The sequence below is a fragment of the Acinonyx jubatus genome, chromosome C2 (assembly GCF_027475565.1).
Source record: "Acinonyx jubatus isolate Ajub_Pintada_27869175 chromosome C2, VMU_Ajub_asm_v1.0, whole genome shotgun sequence".
NCBI lineage: Eukaryota > Metazoa > Chordata > Mammalia > Carnivora > Felidae > Acinonyx > Acinonyx jubatus.
In genome coordinates this window covers 143529926-143548855 of record NC_069384.1, presented here as the reverse complement: position 1 = coordinate 143548855, position 18930 = coordinate 143529926, and the positions used below count along the sequence as shown (strand labels likewise).

The following is an 18930-nucleotide window of genomic DNA, read 5'->3' as shown; positions in this document are numbered from 1 at the left end:
AGTGTTCCTTTCACACTTTGTCCAGTGGTTCTAAACTAGAAATAATTTTGCTCCTCAGGGAACATTTGGTGGCAGGATCTAGAGGTAGGTCTGGTTGTCACAAGCGTGTGGGTCGGCTGCTACTGGCCTCTAGTAGATAAAGGTCTGGGATGTTGCTAAGTATCTTACAATGCACAGGGCACCTCCCACACTAAAAATTATCTGGTCCAAAATGTCACAGTGTTGAGGATGAGAAACCTAGCCTTAGGAATAACCAGTCACTTCTGGAGAGATGTCATATGAACAAAATACCAAATGCCACAGTGGCTAAGAGAGTTAACTAAGTATGATCTATCTATAGAATGCTAAGCTGGCCTTTGCAAAACTTTATATTTTTAAGGAACGCGAAGAGTTACTTGGTTCTCTGGCATTTAAAGCAAGTGGGCTCCAGAAGTTCAGAACATGCAAGTCTAGGTCACTAATAGGACATTATCTTGCCTGCAGGAAAGTCATCTTCAGGGATTTGGCCGTCAGTAGTAATACGGTGAAATCTTATTTCACTGACAATAAAAATAACATGAATATATCAATAACCCCAGGGTAGAGTGTTTTTTTACCGTAGAAACCCACACAAAATCCTATTTGCACACTGAAATAAACAGCACCGGCTCGTCTTTCATGTCCGCAGGCAATATTGTTAGAGTCAGAACCACGAACACTATCCTCAGGGTAACACTATCGCGCAAGATTAATACGTTATTGGCCATTTTTATTGTAATACCACCATATCCTTCACATTAGATTCCTTTCCTAGTGTAATAAGATAAGGTTTCGGTATCACTTAATATCAAATGCCCATATACAACAGCTGGCAAACCAATGCTATAGAAAACATTTTTTCCCCCAAGTCTCTCCCAAAAATACATTTTATTCAAATAAAACAATCCGAGAGGTCTTCTACACGGCGGCTCTTACTGAAAAGGGCACTGGAAAGATGGGATTTTGAATATGGGGAGTGATTATTTCCCACCTCCCCCACTCCTATTTGAAAGTGATGGAATTTCAGATTGGACTGCTAAAAAAGCAATAGGGAAGTAGTAATAACAAACTGTAGAGTTATGCCAGACGGCTCTGAAAGAAGAATAGGTAATTTTATTCTTGTAAGTTAGACTGGAGTAAAAAGTACTCAAATTTCATTTTTCCATTGTGATCCAGACATGTCTTCCCTATAAACTTCAAAGCCTTTGACAGATGAGACATTGAACTAATTTTTTTTTAAGTGATAATTTGGATAGATTCAAGCAGATGACAGAACTGACATTTTCTACCTTCTAAATTCAAACAGGGTAGATCCACCATGGTTGCTATTTACACGTTTGTTCTTCATTAGCTAAACTTGAGCTCAACGTGGAGCATTTAGTTCAATGTCATCTGCTGTATTAGTGCAGAGGTTATGGAATTCAGAACATATTTGACTCTCAACACAATTTAAGCTACTGCCTGCAACCCAGCCACATACTCAGAAAACTCTAAGGCTTAGTACAGTGAGTACAATTTCCCTTTGTATGGAAAAACACAGGATCATAAAATATGTTCCTTAGCTATGATATGGGACATCTCGAAGAGGAAACGCTCATGTCAATGTTCCATCAATAAGCCTTCCTATTACCTCATTAGAACACAAATGCCTCTTCCTTGTGGTTCTATGACATTAATTTTATTTTTCTTTTTGAAAAGAATATAAAAATATAAACAGTGAAAAATAAGTATCTCTCTCTCCTATGTTGTAGTACCTCAGTGCCCCCCCCCAGAGAATTACTGTCACTATTTCTTGTGACAGAGAATTACTGCCACTATTTCTTATTCTTTCAGAAAGATTTTATAGAAATAAAAGTTTATACATAAATCTCATAGTACCTTGGGCTTCTATCACAGTATCATTTGTATTGTATCTTGTCTCTGCTATAATGTAAGATTTTTCCTTTTCAAATTTGCATCACTAAAATGATTTTAAACAGTGTAACAGAAAGACATTCAAAAGAAAAAAATGTTGAATTAAACTGAGTAAGCATTAAGCAAGTTTAAGAATGTTAACTGGATTAGAGTAAGTTACAACTGTATCTCTAGATACTGATTGTCTTACGTAAAATGAGACCAGTTTCCTTCCTACAGCAGGAGACATTTCTCTATCTGTAAAGTGATGCCTCTCTGAGTTAGGCTGCCAGCATGATCGGATACAGAAATGTGAATAGAGAGTGGCCTACTCTATCCTGGACATTCATGTTGGATCCCTTAACGCGCTAAGTTTTCTAAACCAACTTCCACACCTCCAAGATGCACATGTTAATGCTAACTCAAAGGATGGTAGGCTGGGGACACACTTGTGGTTATCTTGACATCTTACATGCTTAGAAATTATTGTTCTAGTATTCCCTATTATTAAAATGTCATCCTATAAGGCAATAAAACCAAAGATGAACAAAACACTTTAAAAGTATCAAATGAGTAAGGTTAATTTACTACAATTTTCCTATTCTTCCCATTTCATCATATAAAATTTCTGTCTTCTTGTTACCAACACCACAATGGACAGTCTAAGCCTTCTAAAACTCCATTCTTAACTCAACATGTGATAAATTCATGGGCGGTTTGCAAACTTTGGGTGAAACGAGAGGCTGATACTTAAAGAGAATCAGATTAAAGTGTTACATGGGGACAGAGTAAGTTGGTGCTGAAAAGGGGAATGGCTTCTCTAATACCGATTTGCTGGGGCCAAGCAGATGTCATTGGTTACATTTCCTATTTCTGATTTAGCACAATACTGGGTTTAAACAGTCTATAAAGATGAACAAAGCATGCAACTCGCCTTCACTGAGTTAACAGTCCAGCAGGGAAATACATACTGTGTCAATGGCTACACGGTAAAAAAAGACTGCAAACATACCATGGTAATATGAAATATAGTGCAACAATAACATCAATATTTACACTGATGATTACAGTGTACCACACAGAGTTCCTTTAATCCTTACAAAGCCTTACTGTCTTCTCCATTTCACAGGGGAGCAAACTAAAGCACAAACAACTTGCCCATGTCTGGTGAATGACGGAGTTTGGATGTGCATATCAACAGCCTGATTCTGGAGTGTGCTCTCTTAACCACTGCTTATACGGTTTCTCTTATGACTAATCGTGTAAGTAGTTCTACCTGGAATCATTTGACTGTGCCTTTTAAGGGAAAGTAGTATTGAAAAAAAAGACAGACGGATAGAAAGAGAGGAAGGAAGGAAGGAAGGAAGGAAGGAAGGAAGGAAGGAAGGAAGGAAGGAAGGAAGGAAGGAAGGAAGGAAATCACTATTCTCTTGGGGGCAGATCTAATTCCATGAGTAACAAGACACAAAAGTGTAAAGTAGCATGGAATGTCCTGGAAGGTTCACAGAAGGTTCACATGATTTTCAGGAACCAAATCACGGATTTGTTTTTGTTTTTGTTTTTGTTTTGTGGATTTTTCGGTGCCATTCTTGGAAGTCTGAGTTTTGTTCTACAGTTTAAACTCTGCCTAATGCTTTAAACCAGGCAGGGAGGTGATTGCTGTGATTACATTTTTATTGTTTGTTTTTATTTACTTATTTGTTAAAGTTTTTTTATTTACGGAGCACTCACTTTTGAATGTCCCCTCTCTGTAAAGAGAGCTTTCCTACTATTCTTCCTTTCTAATCTTAGATTCTAATAAATTTTGCCTGCTGCTTAAAAATAAATAAATAAATAAATAAATAAACAAATAAAGTTTATTTATTTTGAGAAAGAGAGAGAGAAAGAGAGGGAGGGAGGGAGGGAGAGACTGACCAAGCAGGGTAGGACAGAGAGAGAGGGAGAGAGAGAATCTCAAGTGGGCTCCACACTGTCAGTGCAGAGCCCAATGCGGGGCTCAAACTCACAAAATTGTGAGATCATGACCTGAGCCAAAACCAAGACTCGGAAGCTTAACCAACTAAGTGACTCAGCTGCCCCTACATTTTGATTTGTTTTTAAATATTCAAAAAACAATATGAAAATGTTTTACAGGAGAGCTATATTAGAGACAGGTAAAAGGTTAGTACAGGTAGGGAGGATGATCGAATAAACCCAACCAGTGGCAAGGAGCAAGTGCTGGGGTAAAGATATAGTTCAAAGGTAAATTGAATTAAGTCTTAGTGACCAATTTTATCATTAAGAATATTATAAAAGAGAGAACCCAGAAACTGGAGTTGATGGCCTAAATGGCTTTAAAGTGAATTACGAATGGGGTGCCTGAGTGGTTCAGCCAGTTAAGCTGTGGACTCTTGATTTCAGCTCAGGTCATGAACTTACGGTTCATGAGATAGAGCCCCATGTCGGGCTCCACACTGACAGTGTGCAAAGCCTACTTTTGATGCTGTCTCTCCCTCTCTCTCTCTCTGCCTCTCCCTACTCACACTTACTCTCTCTCAAAATAAATAAATACACTTAAGAAATTCTTAAAGTGAATTATTAAAAAAAAAGAACAAGTAAATTTCATATTTGGTTGTCATTTGAACTTGTTTGGCTTCTATTAGGAAGCACTGATAAAGTTAATGATCTCAGTTTGGGATAGACAAAGATATCCAAGAGTAATATTACCTAATAAGCAGTTAGAAACACAGGTGATAGTGCCCTGCATCTCCTTACGAACTTTAAGTGTCAGCTTGCGTGTTTTAAGGTCCCCAAAGCAAGAGGAATGGATGAGATCAGACAGGAAAAAGACAACATCCTGAGAAAGATTAGTAAAAGTGGGCAGAAGAGGAAGAATCAGAAGAGGCCAAGGGAGTAGAAAGGAGTACAGAGCAAACAGGACCAGCAGGGAATGGAGCTATGGGGCCCATGAGATAAGAAATTGCCAAAAAAGTATAAATGGTGCCAACAACGAGTTGAGTGGAGTGAGATTTCAAATGATAGAAGAACTAAAAGGGTGTCAGTCACAACAGACACATTTGGACATCACTGGGAGCATTAGCAAGGGAAATCCCAGTCAAGTTTGAAACGAGACTTCATAATTTAATAGGCATTTGAAAAAATACGGGAAGGGGGCGGCTGGGGGGCTCATTTGGTTAAGCCTCCAACTTCAGCTCAGGTCATGATCTCATGGTTCGTGAGTTCGAGTCTGGAAGCCCGCTTCAGTCTCTCTCTTTCTGCTCCTCCCCTGCCCCCTCAAAAAGAAATAAACATAAAAAAAAAGAAAAGAATATGGGAAGACACTGCATACAGACAACTGAAGTTATTTAGCAGTGAAGAGAAGGCTAAATTAGCGAGGCCACTAGAAGTGATGTCATTGGTATGAAAGAATGGTTTTGCTTCTACTCCCTCTACAGGTGGAAAAGACTTGAGCATTTCTTTAAAAAAAATTTTTTTTTTGGATGTTTGTTTATTTTTGAGAGAGACAGAGACAGAATGTGAGTGGGTTGGGGCAGAGAGAGAGGGAGACATAGAATCTGAAGCAGGCTGCAGGCTCCGAGCTGTCAGCCCAGAGCCTGACACGGGGCTCAAACTCACAAGCCGTGAGATCATGACCTGAGCTGAAGTCGGACGCTCAACCGACTGAGCCACTCAGGCGCCCCAAGACTTGAGCATTTCTATAGGCTGAAAGGAATATTCAGTGGACATGAAGGGATTGAAGAAAAAGACTAATTGATGGCATATGGTTCTTTATCAATGAGAGTAGATCAGATGATAAAATCGGGACGATGGGTATCCTCAGCATCTTAACTAAAATGTGTTTCATGAGGGAAATATTCACTGTTGGAAACGCTTAAGTGGGCAGCGAAAAAGGGTGAGCCATTTTTGCAACTCTTCCAATCATGCAAAGGATACCGTGTTGCAGTTAATATAAGGTACAGATAAAGATAAGTCATAGAGAGGGTGATTAAGGTGGACAGATGTACCTGCAATCATTATGGCACATGGGCAGTGGCTTGAAATGTGAGGTAGAAGTCCTGCAGGAGGGACAGATGTTCACTGTGTACTACTGTGTCCTCACAGCCTCTAACATGGCACTCCCCAAAGCTCCCCTTTGGCTGCTCAGATTAGGAACTGAAATACCTTTAGTTTTCTCTTTAGGTTTCTGATAAATCAGCAAGAATACTTGGAAAATTATGTCTTTAGAGAAGACAGTCAGATTTTAAATTATGCACCGGAAAGACCATTGATTGAAGTGATGCAGAGGGAGTGTCATCCTCCACTCCGGTCCAGGCCTAAGTCACTGCTGTATATCTAATCCTTCACAAAGAGCTTTGAGTAAGAAGGACTTTATAATAGATGTATGGCTAAATGTTACAGATGGGAACATACAGTATGCAACGTATTAGCACCTGTTGAATCTGGTTAGTGAACATATTCAATTATTATTATATAATAATATTATTCATTATGCATATAATTATTATTCATATATTCATATTATTCATTATTTATATTATTCAATTATTCATATAATAGATATATGGCTAAATATTACAGATGGAAACATATGTACATATACAGTATGCAAAATATTAGCACTTGTTGAATCTGGTTAGTGAACATATTCATTCAATTCTTATTTCTATTTTCCATTTATGTATATACATTTCTACTGTAACTCCACATATTTTTACATGCATTTGACTCTGAAACAATGCATGTTAAGTTACAAATATAAACTACTTGGTGCATGGTATGTGTTTAATACGTGTTATTTCCTTCCATTAGAACACCTGTTTTCTGTCACTGTCACTTAGCATATAAGGCCTTGTTCTGTACCTTTTGAGTTAACTATTTTATTTTCGCAAATATACAATATGATTCTTGAGGACGTTCTTCTCTATTTCTTCTTTCTACTCACCAAGTTTATGGTGCCTTATTGAAATAAGAAAATGCTTATTGGATAAACCCTTAAATTTCACTCCTAGAGAGGAGTTTTAATCAACAAGTGAGAAAGGACTAGACTCCTCCTTAGCCTACCATCCATGTTTACTCTTTTATGGGAGGGTAGACTATGAGTTCCTTGAGGCAAAGGCCCTGTCTCAGATACTGTCTTTTAAGTCTGGAGAACAGAGCACTCTGCTTGGCATACCCACTGGATGTTTATTGAATGAATGAATGAATGAATAAATATTTGCCTAAATGAATAACTATCAGAACAGAAGATATTTAAATCCTTTCAACATCCCACAGATTTTCATTCGAGGCAGCTGACCAAATAGAAAACAGTTTGCATTCTTTTATCCTCTACACTGATCTTAAATGAGGTCTTCATTCTGATTATTTAATGAGACTGTAAGACAGAAAACTGAAAGCCGTGGAGAAATCCAAGATAGAAGGCTGTGAAAATAAAAATAACCAACCAACCAAAGAATAATTATTGTCAATTGCAGGACAGCCAACGCAAAGAGAAGATATCGGAAAGTGAGTTCAACCAAAGATACTCAGAATTACAGAATTTTTGAGAGGTCAGATCATGTAGTTTAAGTTTTATTTTTCAAAGGAGGAATCCTAGACTCTGTGACTTATTCTAAGTAAGAGCTACAAAATTTCTAGATGCTTATTCAAATGAAGAGCAAAGACACAATCACCAGGTCACTAACTTGACTCTGTCCGTTACAGTGGTGAGACATGTTTGGTTTACACTTTCTCCTTAAAGATTTAAAACAAAAGAAAGACAGTTTTGAACATTTTTCTTCAGTACTGATTTCAGAGATCAAAGATACCTTAGCAATTAAAATAGAGAAAATGTGGTCTACTTACCCATTCTGTATGGCAGCTGTGGGGTCATAGGTCAGAGCCATGCCAGCCTGTATACAGGGAGGAAAGGGGAGAAATCAAATCTTAAACACTTTTATCTTGGTGCCCAAAACATTCAGTCCACACAAATACTTTTATCTTTACTTTCCGCGATTTAAGTTTATTTTATCCTATACATTTTTCCATTCTTACTGCCAAGACTAGCATTTTTACTACCCACACATCAGAATCCACCAGCGAGTTAGGAGTTTATATTATATATCCAGACAAACCAAGGAACAATGCAGTTTGGATGATTTCCATATCTACTTCATAAACCATCCTCTGTCTAATCTGGTATCCTTATGATTTCTCACTATTGTCAAGAGCACCTATTGTACATCTCGTGGATGAAAAAAAAAAGGAAGAATAAATCTTGTGGTCAGGATAAAAATAAAAGCTACTTAAAATGCATTCGCCCTTTTAGAAGGAAATGTTAAGAAACATTTATTTTAAAATAGGTGGTATGCCTCAGGGGTGTGTAGGTAATAAGGGGCAGTGTGCTTGTCCGATGTACCGCTAGTGCCTGTCCTACTAAGAATGGTAGAAAGGCAAGGTCATTTACACATGAGGGAAATTTTAGGCCTTGTAGTTAATCAGGAGCTGCTTTCATCCTAAGTGTACTTCTAAGAATACACTCACCTTTGAAAAACTAAACTTCTGTAACTGGCAGTAGTTTCAGAAAAGAATAATAAACTTCATGACTGCTAATTCACAGCCTACCTCCTTTCTTTCTTTTTTTTTTCTACCTCCTTTCTTCATACACATATCACATCTGATTCTCACAAAAACCCTACGGAGTAGGCGGGAGAAATAGCTTCTCCATTTTATCGATGGAGACCCTGAAGCTTGGAGAGGTCAAGTGATTTGCTAAAAGGTCACGTATTTAGAGGCAGAATTAGATTGTAGCCCATGTCTTCTGATGCAGGCTGCCTTCCACTACCTATGACACTGACTGAGGGTCTGCATGAGACCTGATGATCATCTCTAGCAATGTGGGAGAACTTTTTCTGTGCACGTCTGGTCATGTCACCTTTATTTTTGAACTTAAAATTTTTTTAATGGTTTATTTATTTTTGAGAGACAGAGCGTGAGTGGGGGAGGGGCAGAGAGAGACAGAGAGGGAGACACAGAATCCGAAGTAGGCTCCAGGCTCTGAGCTGTCGGCACGGAGCCTAACGCAGGGCTCAAACCCACTAGCCATGAGATCATGACCTGAGCCAAAGTCGGACGTTTAACCAACTGAGCCACCCAGACACCCCTATCATACCACCTTGTGTTTTCCAACACTGTCTGTCTGTTTACTGCTTGTGAGTATAAACAGAATGTGGAAGGAAAACGGACTAGGTTGTTATCAGGTTGGCTTTTTTTTTTTTTTAATTTGAAAGTAAATTAGACCGATGTCAATTTCCTGGCTTTGATAGTACACTATAATTATGTAATATATAACCATTGGGAGAAAGGGGATGAAGGGTACACAGGGCCTCCTTGTACATTTCTTTTACAACATCCCATGAATCTATAATCATCGCAAAATAAAAAGAAAAAAATGAATGAACTTTGAGGACTTTAGTAGAAGACAAGAAAAATCATAAAAACTTTAGAGAAAAGAGAGAGGAGTTTTGTGCTTGAATTTTTTCCAGTGTGGGTGAAGGTAGTTTTCCTACTGGGCTCATTGAATTCCTCAGATTTAGCACATAACTGAAATGGAAATTCTCAGGCTTTCCAAGATAGGGTCTGAAGTTCAGTATGCCCTGCTACCTGCTATAGTCAAGCTTAGATTACATGCATTATTTTTCCCAGTTTTCAAAAATTGTTATTAAGATTGGTATAAAGAACAAAAGTGTAGAGCTGTATACGAATGGGACTGGCATACTGGGAGCACACAGAAATGGAAACAGAGTTTGCAAGCAAAGTTGAGATGACTTGCAGAAGTTAACAGAGGTGCACTGAGAATACATGTGTAATGATAACTGCGTCTCACTCATGTTAAAGAAACATGCAACTGATATTAGGACAAGGTAGGGGATTGGAAAATAAGAAGAGAGTAACAAAGCAGAGATAAAGATAGGCTTTCTCCCCCTCGGGAGAAACAAAGGTCGTGGTGTCAAAAACAGATCCTAAGTCTAAAATTTTCCCAAGATGGGGCCTATGCCATGTGACAGACAGGAGGCTGGGTCCAGGCTGAAGACTCCTGAGAACGGGCCTATCTGGGGTGCAGCTGATACTCCGTGGTTCTAGATCCTGGAGAGGGCAGTTGTATAAATTGCCCATTGGGCATAGAACTCTTTCTTAGAAACACTAACCTTCTTTCCCCTAACTTATTCAAGATGTTACACCAGAGGCAGAATGAAAAGAATGGGCTTTATACTCCATAGAGATATTGCTAGTTTGTGAGTTTAAGATGAAATAATACCTTCAGCCTCCTAACCACCCGAGACTGTTTAAATCCCAGGGGACTTATAGGATGCCTTTCCTAGTCAACCTCATGTTTTCCCCTTTTCCTTGGACTTATTTTCCAATAGTGCTCGGAGACCAATACTATTTATCATTTCTTGAATGACCAATTATCTTGAACATTCTCTTCTCGTGCCATGTTTATTTGTCCTGACAACATTAGGTAAGGATTTTTTCTCTCACCTATTACTTGAATTTCTTGTGGGTTATAGTTAACAAATCAGCCCCAACTAGGAACACAGTAATTATCAATAAACTCTACCTTTTTGTTGAATATGCATTTGATAATCAGGAAGCCTAAGTTGGCCTCTACCTACATCTGAAACCTCCATCCATCTTTCAGAAGATGGAAAAGAACTGAATAGATGGCAATATGGTTTTGTGTAAAGAATATATATTTTGGACCTAGATTCAAGTTTTAGCTCTGTTATTTCTGGCAGTGTGACCTTGGGCAAATTATTTAACCTGTTTCAACCTCAGTTTCCTCAGCTGTTAAATGGTTAATACCTACCTCATCAGATTGTTGTGAAATTTAAATGAGATTACGTTTGTAAAGTATCCAGCACAGTGCCTGGAGACAAGACACATACATGAATATTATAAAACAAAGCAACACGTGGTGAGAGCCATCTGAGTGGTATGGATGGGTGAGGGATAGAGGAGAGAGGCTGGGGGTGACCAGGGAAAGCATGTGGAAGATGTAGAGATGAGTGGAGCCTTGAAAGACCATTAGGATTTCCATAGATGGAGATGAGAGATGGAGGCCGGCTCAGACAAAAGGAATAGCATGGAAAAGACAAAGAAATAAAAAGGGCAAGGTGGGTGATTCATCTGCAGTAGAACATTGTGGTGGGGGGTGGGGTAGTGGGAATTCAGAGGCAAAAGAAAAGGAGGGAGAACCTTGATTGCCTGGCTCCTCTTAGGGAGGCATGGGATATTTTTTGAGCAGGGCAATTACACAATCAAAGAGGGATTGTCCAATCCCAAGAAACAGCATGAGCCCCCTGGAAAACAGAGGGTAAATCCAGAGCAATAAGCAACTGGAGTAGGTACTCGGGGACTGGCAGGTGGAGAGGATCTCAAGTGCGACTGTCATCGCAAGAGGGTAGGGAATGAGCACAAGATTCACCTACTTCATGATTTTGCCTAGAGACAGTCATGTCTCTGCGCACCTTTGGCAAGAGGAGACAAGAGATAGTTTCAGGTCATATACATTTGGAACATTACGGGTAACAAAACAAGGCATGGGTTAAACAAAGGGTTGTGTGAACGTAGCCCACTGGCTGAATATCATAGCACAATAACTAACACTTGGCTGCACCTGGTTTTCATTTCATGTGTAACAGATTGTTGAGTTATAATTCTAATATAGTCTTAATGCAGATTTTGCATTCAATTTCCTTTTGTTTCTTTCCACAAAGGTACAAAAGAAAATCAATTTCGCTGCCCTGTCTAGCCACCTTTACACTAAGTGAAGAACCATGAAATCATCATTATGTAATTACCACATTTTATGGCATGTTTACAAACTCCAGAGTCACACAAAAAGTAACTTGGAACAAAACAAAAATGTCACACCACATATGGAGGGAAGTGATGTTTAATCCTGTCTCTCTGTTTCAAAAGAGCTTACGAGATGCACAAATATTTTCCATTTTTCAAGTTTACATAAGCTGTGCATTGGAAGTGTTTGCAATTTATTTAAACGAAAGGGGAGCATTTGTGTCATTTTCCAGCAGCAGCTGAGTTTTTGCTTAGTATTTCAACCATAATCGGATATGTCTAGTCACCCCGGCAGAATCTATACTATAAGAGCTAAACAGTTTAGAAGAAATTTTAAAGTACAGTTTGCTGAATTAAGGTATCTAATTATTTTCAATAAACATAGGGATTTCATTAAGACACATCAGTTTGACGTAGGAGCTAGATATTTGATTTTTATAACTTTAAATGATTAACAAGTTAAATGAAGAGGTAATAATCATGGAAATACTGCTCAAAATATGCTCGGTCGGGAGTAGGCATTAACACTTCAGAAAGATTCTTGGACTGTAATGCTTGGTCTTTCCGAGGAGCAGAGGATCATGGACTGTAACAGAGCTAATGAGAAGACAGGCTGATAGAACTGATTTTATCATTTTTGAAACTATTTTTTAAATTTATTAACATTTATTTATTTTTGAGGGACAGAGAGACAGAGAGACAGAGAGAGACAGAGCATGAATGGGGGAGGGGCAGAGAGAGGGAGACACAGAATCCAAAGCAGGCTCCAGGCTCTGAGCTGCCAGCACAGAGCCCTAAGCAGGGCTCAGACTCACGGACCCTGAGATCAAGACCTGAGCCGAAGTCAGACGCCTAACTGACCAAGCCACCCAGGTACCCCTGAAACTATTTTTATATTGTCATGTAAATGGGGACCAAAAAGTTTGAGGCAACAAACTTCATATGGACAGACATACACTGTAATTACTGGGAAATGGAAACATCAATGTGTTAGCATAACGTTTCTCTTTTTTTCTAAATTCTGTCTTGACAAATGATGCATCATAATTGTATGGGTAAAAATGAATAGTCACAAGAATTTCCAACTTTCTATGATCAGATATAAGGCAACACTGTAGTATATACATAAGTAAATACTATAAGTAATAATAAATAAGTACATATTGTATATTTTAGCAAATATTGTGTACTGAATTAGCACAAGATAAGTTCAGGAAGCCAAATAAGAAAAGGATAATGTAATTTTCTGGATATTATTTTTTTTAATGTTTATTTACCTTTGAAAGAGAGAGGGAGGGAGAGCGTGAGCAGAGGAGGGGCAGAGAGAGGGAGACACAGAATCTGAAGCAGACTCCAGGCTCTGAACTGTCAGCACAGAACCCAACCCGGGGCTCTAACTCACAAACCGTGAGATCATGACCTGAGCCAAAGGTGGACGCTCAACCGAGTGAGCTACCCAGGCGCCCCTGGATATTATCTTTGAAGAGTGTATTTCTCGCAATCAATGTTAACAGTATTTATAACCGTCAGCGGGTTATAGTTAAAAATTCCATAAGTAAAGTAAGGTGGCTTAAAAAGTTATGTGTGTGAAAGGGTTTGAAAATTATAATGTGTTATAAAATTTGGGGTTCTGCTATTGTAGTGAAACCTAACTTTGTTTATATTTACTTACCAATATTTCTCTTTAGAAACATGTCCCTTAGTGAAGAAATCATGATACAAAATTATGTGTATCATATGGGTCAAAAATTTAAAAAAAATTAAAAAAAAATATCCCTGACTAGAAATAAATTAATTTCAATAATGTTAAATGTCAAAATACTGGAGTGGTATAACCATAATTTTTTTCATTTCCTGTATTTTTTTTCTGACTCTTTTGTAAGCTATATATAATTAGAATTACTTTATAATGGGAAGTGACTTAAAGAAGTGTATTATACGAATTGTTCTTTGAATTGTTTTTAATTTTTAAATTCAGGAAGAAAAAAGGCATATCATTTACAGAAACCATACAGATTAGAGGCCTGACTTACGAGTAAGCCCAAAAATGTCAGGAAGCATTTAGCTTTGCTAGGTCAGTAGAATACAGACGATCTGGGATCAAATGGGAGTTGCTACAGCCAGAAGGATCAATGTGAGAATGGGAAGGAGGTCAAGAATAAATACTGACAATTCAGGGTTAATCATACACTGATCCTAGTGTTGGAAGCTAGTAAGAATTCATAATTACAAATGGCCATACTGGCTGAGAAACTGAGGATTTCATATGCGATAGCAGAAGTGTGGATGTCCAAGATACTCAGAGGAACCGATAAAAATCACCAGGAAACCACAACATGGTCATAACCAAGTACAGTTTTTGGCTAAAGAAATTATTTTTAAAAATTTTTTAATGTTATTTATTTTTGAGAGAGAGAGAGAGAGAGAGAGAGATGGAGTCTGAGCAGGGAGGGGGGCAGAGAGAGAGGAAGACACAGAATCTGAAGCAGGCTCCAGGCTCTGAGCCGTCAGCACAGAGCCTGGCACAGGACTCGAACCCACAGACCAAGAGATCATGACCTGAGCTGAAGTCGGACAGTTAACTGACTGAGCCACCCATGTGCCTCAAGAAAGGATTTTAGGGGCGCCTGGCTGGCTCAGTCGGTTGGGCGTCCGACTTCGGCTCAGGTCACGATCTCACGGTCGGTGAGTTCGAGCCCCGCGTCGGGCTCTGAGCTGATGGCTCGGGGCCTGGAGCCTGCTTCTGATGCTGTGTCTCCCTCTCTCTCTGTCCCTCCCCCGTTCATGCTCCGTCTCTCTCTGTCTCAAAAATAAATAAACCTTAAAAAAAAAAAAAAAGAAAGGATTTTAAACCTCTTTCCTGTTTAAAAAAAAAAAAAAAAGAACTAATCCTAGGAAACAATATGTATGCTCAGGGCAAATTTGCAGGCAGAGTGTTGTAGCACCTACTGAAAAGCAATGTGAGAAAATAGGGCAAGCGGTAGGGTTTTGCCAGCATTGGCTCTGGTGTGGTCAGGTGATTACTGAATGGTGCGTTTCCCCTGGCACAGGAAGTCAACCATATAAAGCAGGTGTCTGCTCTCGCCTGCTCAAGGCATGTTCCCTGGGCTATGGGCAGCCAGTCCCTCTCCTAAAGAGAAGATGAGGGACAAAAGAGACTGTAGACAGGACACTACCAAAGTCTCCCAAAGACAGATATACAGTCTGGTCCTGAGATCAGACAGAAACGTCCTTGTTAACTGTTCTGTAAAGCATGCCTACCAACCTGTGCAGTGGCTCATACAATACTCCTAAGTTTCACAATTTCTGAATCTAATGGAGATATTTATTCTAAATCATATTTGGTTAGTATGCATCATTTGACCAGTGATTTTCCTCTTCTTTCAACATCCCTTTCGTTGCAATTCTGTGAGCCTGCTTTTCTTCTGACGTCTCAGAGAGCAATTTCTCCTTTGATGTTACTCGGTCCACCCTCTTCTTTCCTTCTGTATAGTGATGACATTCACTTTCAGATCCCAAGTATGATTTATGTCCCGGTGATTTCGGAATCTTGGTCTCAAACTCAAGTATCTATACTGAATTCCAGAACTTATTGCCTCGTTAAATTAGTACGTTTAATGTATGGTCAGTGTCTCTTATCAAGTTATCATTTCTTGTTTGTGCGTGGGCAGAGACATCCTCTCCTTCCTCTGCTTGCAACTCCCCTCAGCCACACTGTTGTGCTGTGAAGATGCTCTTTTGATAAAGAACATGTCTCAGTCCTTGACTGGTGAGCAGACATGGGGGACGCAGAGGAATTTTTAAGCGACCTTCCCAATTCAGCAGGGAAGCCAGTGTCCCTGAACCAAATCATGAATAAGAACCCAGGACAATTAGAGGCAGCCAGAAAACCTGGAGGACCCTCTTATCCAAGTTACTGACCAAGAGTAGGGAGACGATTACGAAATATCATCTTGATATCTTCAGGGGTTTGTCAGGAATCATGCAAATGAAATGCAAGGAATTTATCACTTAAAAAAAAAAACTAGAAAAATAGGCAGAGAATAGAGAAAATTCACCTCTCTTTGTTTGGGAAAAGAACATCAGGGGGAGTCATGCTGTTGTTTATACACTATGTCATCACAGTATTTCTCCTTTTTGGCTTCAGCTAAAGCATCCTAGTCAGGCAGAGAATTTCTCCCTTTTATAGCAATGAAGAAGGACAGGCCAAAAAGATGCAGACAGAATTAAGCCTGGATGACTCGAAAAGCCAATGGCTGCACAAAGAAAGCATCGTCAAAGGAGAAAGAGAAGAAAAGGTATGATGTAGCTAGCTCAAGTTCTCAAAGCTCTAGTCTGAGTTTGCCATTTCCAAAGTTAAGTTAAGCCTTTATTGATAATCATAAAATACACAAGAGAACACTACCATATTTTATGTAGACACTTCTGATTTTATTTCAATCTAAATGGCTGACTTTATAGATTCCAAAACACAGTGTGTGTGTGTGTGTGTGTGTGCACTTCACATTTTAAAGTCTGTGAAAATTGGGGCTTGCATGATAATTGATGGCATTTGAGTTTGGCAACTTCTCTTTTTAGTGACATTTAAAATAATATTTCATCTTTAATTGATGGTATCTTAGAGTCGGTGATGGAGTGTATATACTGGTAAACCTCACTATAACATACTAAGTAGGATGAAAAATATAAAATGCTGAGGTTGCTACCAGGGTGGGTCTGTGAAGCTGAATAGGTGGGAGTTCTAGGTATCCGGCTAATTGATCCATATTCTCCCAGGTCCCTGCTGCAGTTTGATGGTATGTGGAGGTTGTAAGCTGTGGTTTAACTTTCGATGGGGATAATTCTGAGCCTTATGGCAGGCTGGAGTTGCCAGGACAGCACCAACAACTCCAGAAACTCCCTAGTTGGCTGAGGCCCCACTTAGATGCCATGGAGACTGGGTCCAAGGAATCAGGGAACATGGAGATCAACCATCAGTCTTTCCCCTTATAATTGCTTGATATAATTTTTCCATTGTTCAGCCCTTCCTAAACCCCATATCCCTACTTTCACCCCTAGAACATAAGTATGTTTTCCCCTACTCTTCTTTGAGAATGGAGACTAGGGCAGATGGTCGGAGCTCATCATCAAACACATCATATCCAAAATTACACTATTATAGGAATTTTCAAGATTTACTTTTTATCTTTAGTGATCATAGGTTAGAAAATATGAACCCAGCAGTTTTAAAATAAGAACACTTACCTGAGTTAGAAAGTCTATAAGCTAAACTACTGCAAATTCAAGTTCTTGGGCCAATGGGAAGATTTTTTTGAGATTACAAGTGTCATTCACCTTGAGCCTGCTCTCTAAATGGCCAGTAAAGCACATGAAATAAATAAGACTACATTTGATGGGCTGGCTAACAAAGTCAATCTCAAGTGTTGTAATGCATCGTAAGAGCCAATCACTTTTTTTAAGATCACATATGTAAAGTCTCTTCTTCAGTTCAACGTTAAAAGAACTATTTTCAAAACCTGGCAATGTTGTTACATACATCTTAATTTTTTCCAAAGTCCCATTAAAGAAAATAATTGGACAACTAAATGCCAAGCATGTTGTTATACCCAAGGGAAATCATGAACTGTATAGATAATTCTTCCCCCTTCATGGAATATGGTCAAAGATAACATGGATCTACACCCTTTTACTGCTAAGTTTTGAAATAATTCTTTAGATAAACTATTGTCTTTAAAGTATATTTTTTTATTTCTAATGGTTTATTGGGGCAACACTTCAATTCCATATCTCTGAGACATAAATTTCCTAATGTTCAGTACTGTAAAATTAAATTACAGTCAATATGGCTCCAAAGCTAGTAGAAATGATATATTTCTGGGCCTTGTCAGGTTCTTCAGATATTTAATAAGAAGGATGTTGACTGCTGACTGATCAAAGAGTTGGTGTGCAGGGTGCACTGTTCCAAACAGATCCAACTGAAGGCAAGAGGGCCACATGGTTAAGGTGCATTTTTGTCTTCATCAATGCTAAGAATGCCTCAAAGCATGTGCTTTAAGTAGCATTGGTAACAGCTAGTGATAGCCAAATGCTTTCATAAACTCAACAAAATATTCCTTTTGAATGTTCCTTATAAATGGGAACCATAGGGATAATCTCTTCTCTCCAGATTTTATGCAGCTTGTTTGTTATTACTTCCATAGCCATCTTTGTGTCTTTGAACATCAAATATTTTCCATATCAATGTGACCCACTGGGGTTTCTAAAGTCAAGGGCCAATATAGCTTTTTCTCTCATATGCAGATAGGTGGGCAAATAAGAATGTTATAAGTGATAGTAGAAATAATTCAATGTGTTAGGCTGATGACTTTGTATTGCTAAGGAAGATATGTGAATTTTTACACTGGGTCCAATATTTAGTGATCTTTATGAAGTGATTACAAGCCAACTGGTCGCTCATAGACTCATTAAACTCATGAAAATAGGACCAGAGCTTTTCCAAATTCCTTAGAAAGTTTTACATTTTTGGTTGAGTAAAGAGTAAAGAGTAAAAACTGTTGTCTTTAGATCCATAACAATTGATAATTGACTCAAACACAACTTTTTACATAAAGACAGTTGGTTGCATGAATCAGTACATCATTTTTGATACCCATGGACATTGGTTTTTTAAATCAATGGAAGAGATACAGACTTGACCAGTAACTGGCTCCCACTCAGTAATAATAATCAGAAAACAAGACACAATTCTTGTTATTAGCAGCAATTATATTCTCTAAAGTCACCATGAACACTGAATTAGGAATATTGACTCATTGCTCCTAGAAGAAATTCAGGGTTAGGTTCTGATCACAACATTTTCACCAACTAATTAATACACAACATTGCTTTAGCTGTGTTTCTGTCTAAAGACACCTTATTATATATTTTTGATTCATCAACAATGAACTCAAAGCCAAAGCACTATAAGTCATGCTTGCGCAAAGCTCATCTCCATTTTCTTTTCATATTGTCTCCACAAGGCACAGCATAGATTCCTTGCACTTAGGAACACAAGGCATCACGTCAGCAGTATAGTTGGGGGCATTTTAAACAGTGAAATCACCAGTGAAAAGCACAAACATGGAAAAATGCGGCCCTACATAAACCAAGGAAAGGACACGTGTTTATAGTGTTATAGGT

General features: G+C 38.6%; 1 protein-coding gene across 9 annotated transcripts in view; it reads right to left on the bottom strand.

The window, feature by feature from the left end:
- The window catches only part of RBMS3 (RNA binding motif single stranded interacting protein 3), a 1316996-nt gene that overhangs the window by 125511 nt on the left and 1172555 nt on the right, over positions 1-18930 (bottom strand). For all 9 annotated transcript variants that reach the window (XM_053221878.1, XM_053221882.1, XM_053221883.1 and 6 more), the window contains exon 11: positions 7756-7802. In XM_053221878.1, coding sequence (XP_053077853.1) covers positions 7756-7802 — 47 coding nt within the window. The remainder of the gene's footprint in view (positions 1-7755; positions 7803-18930) is intronic.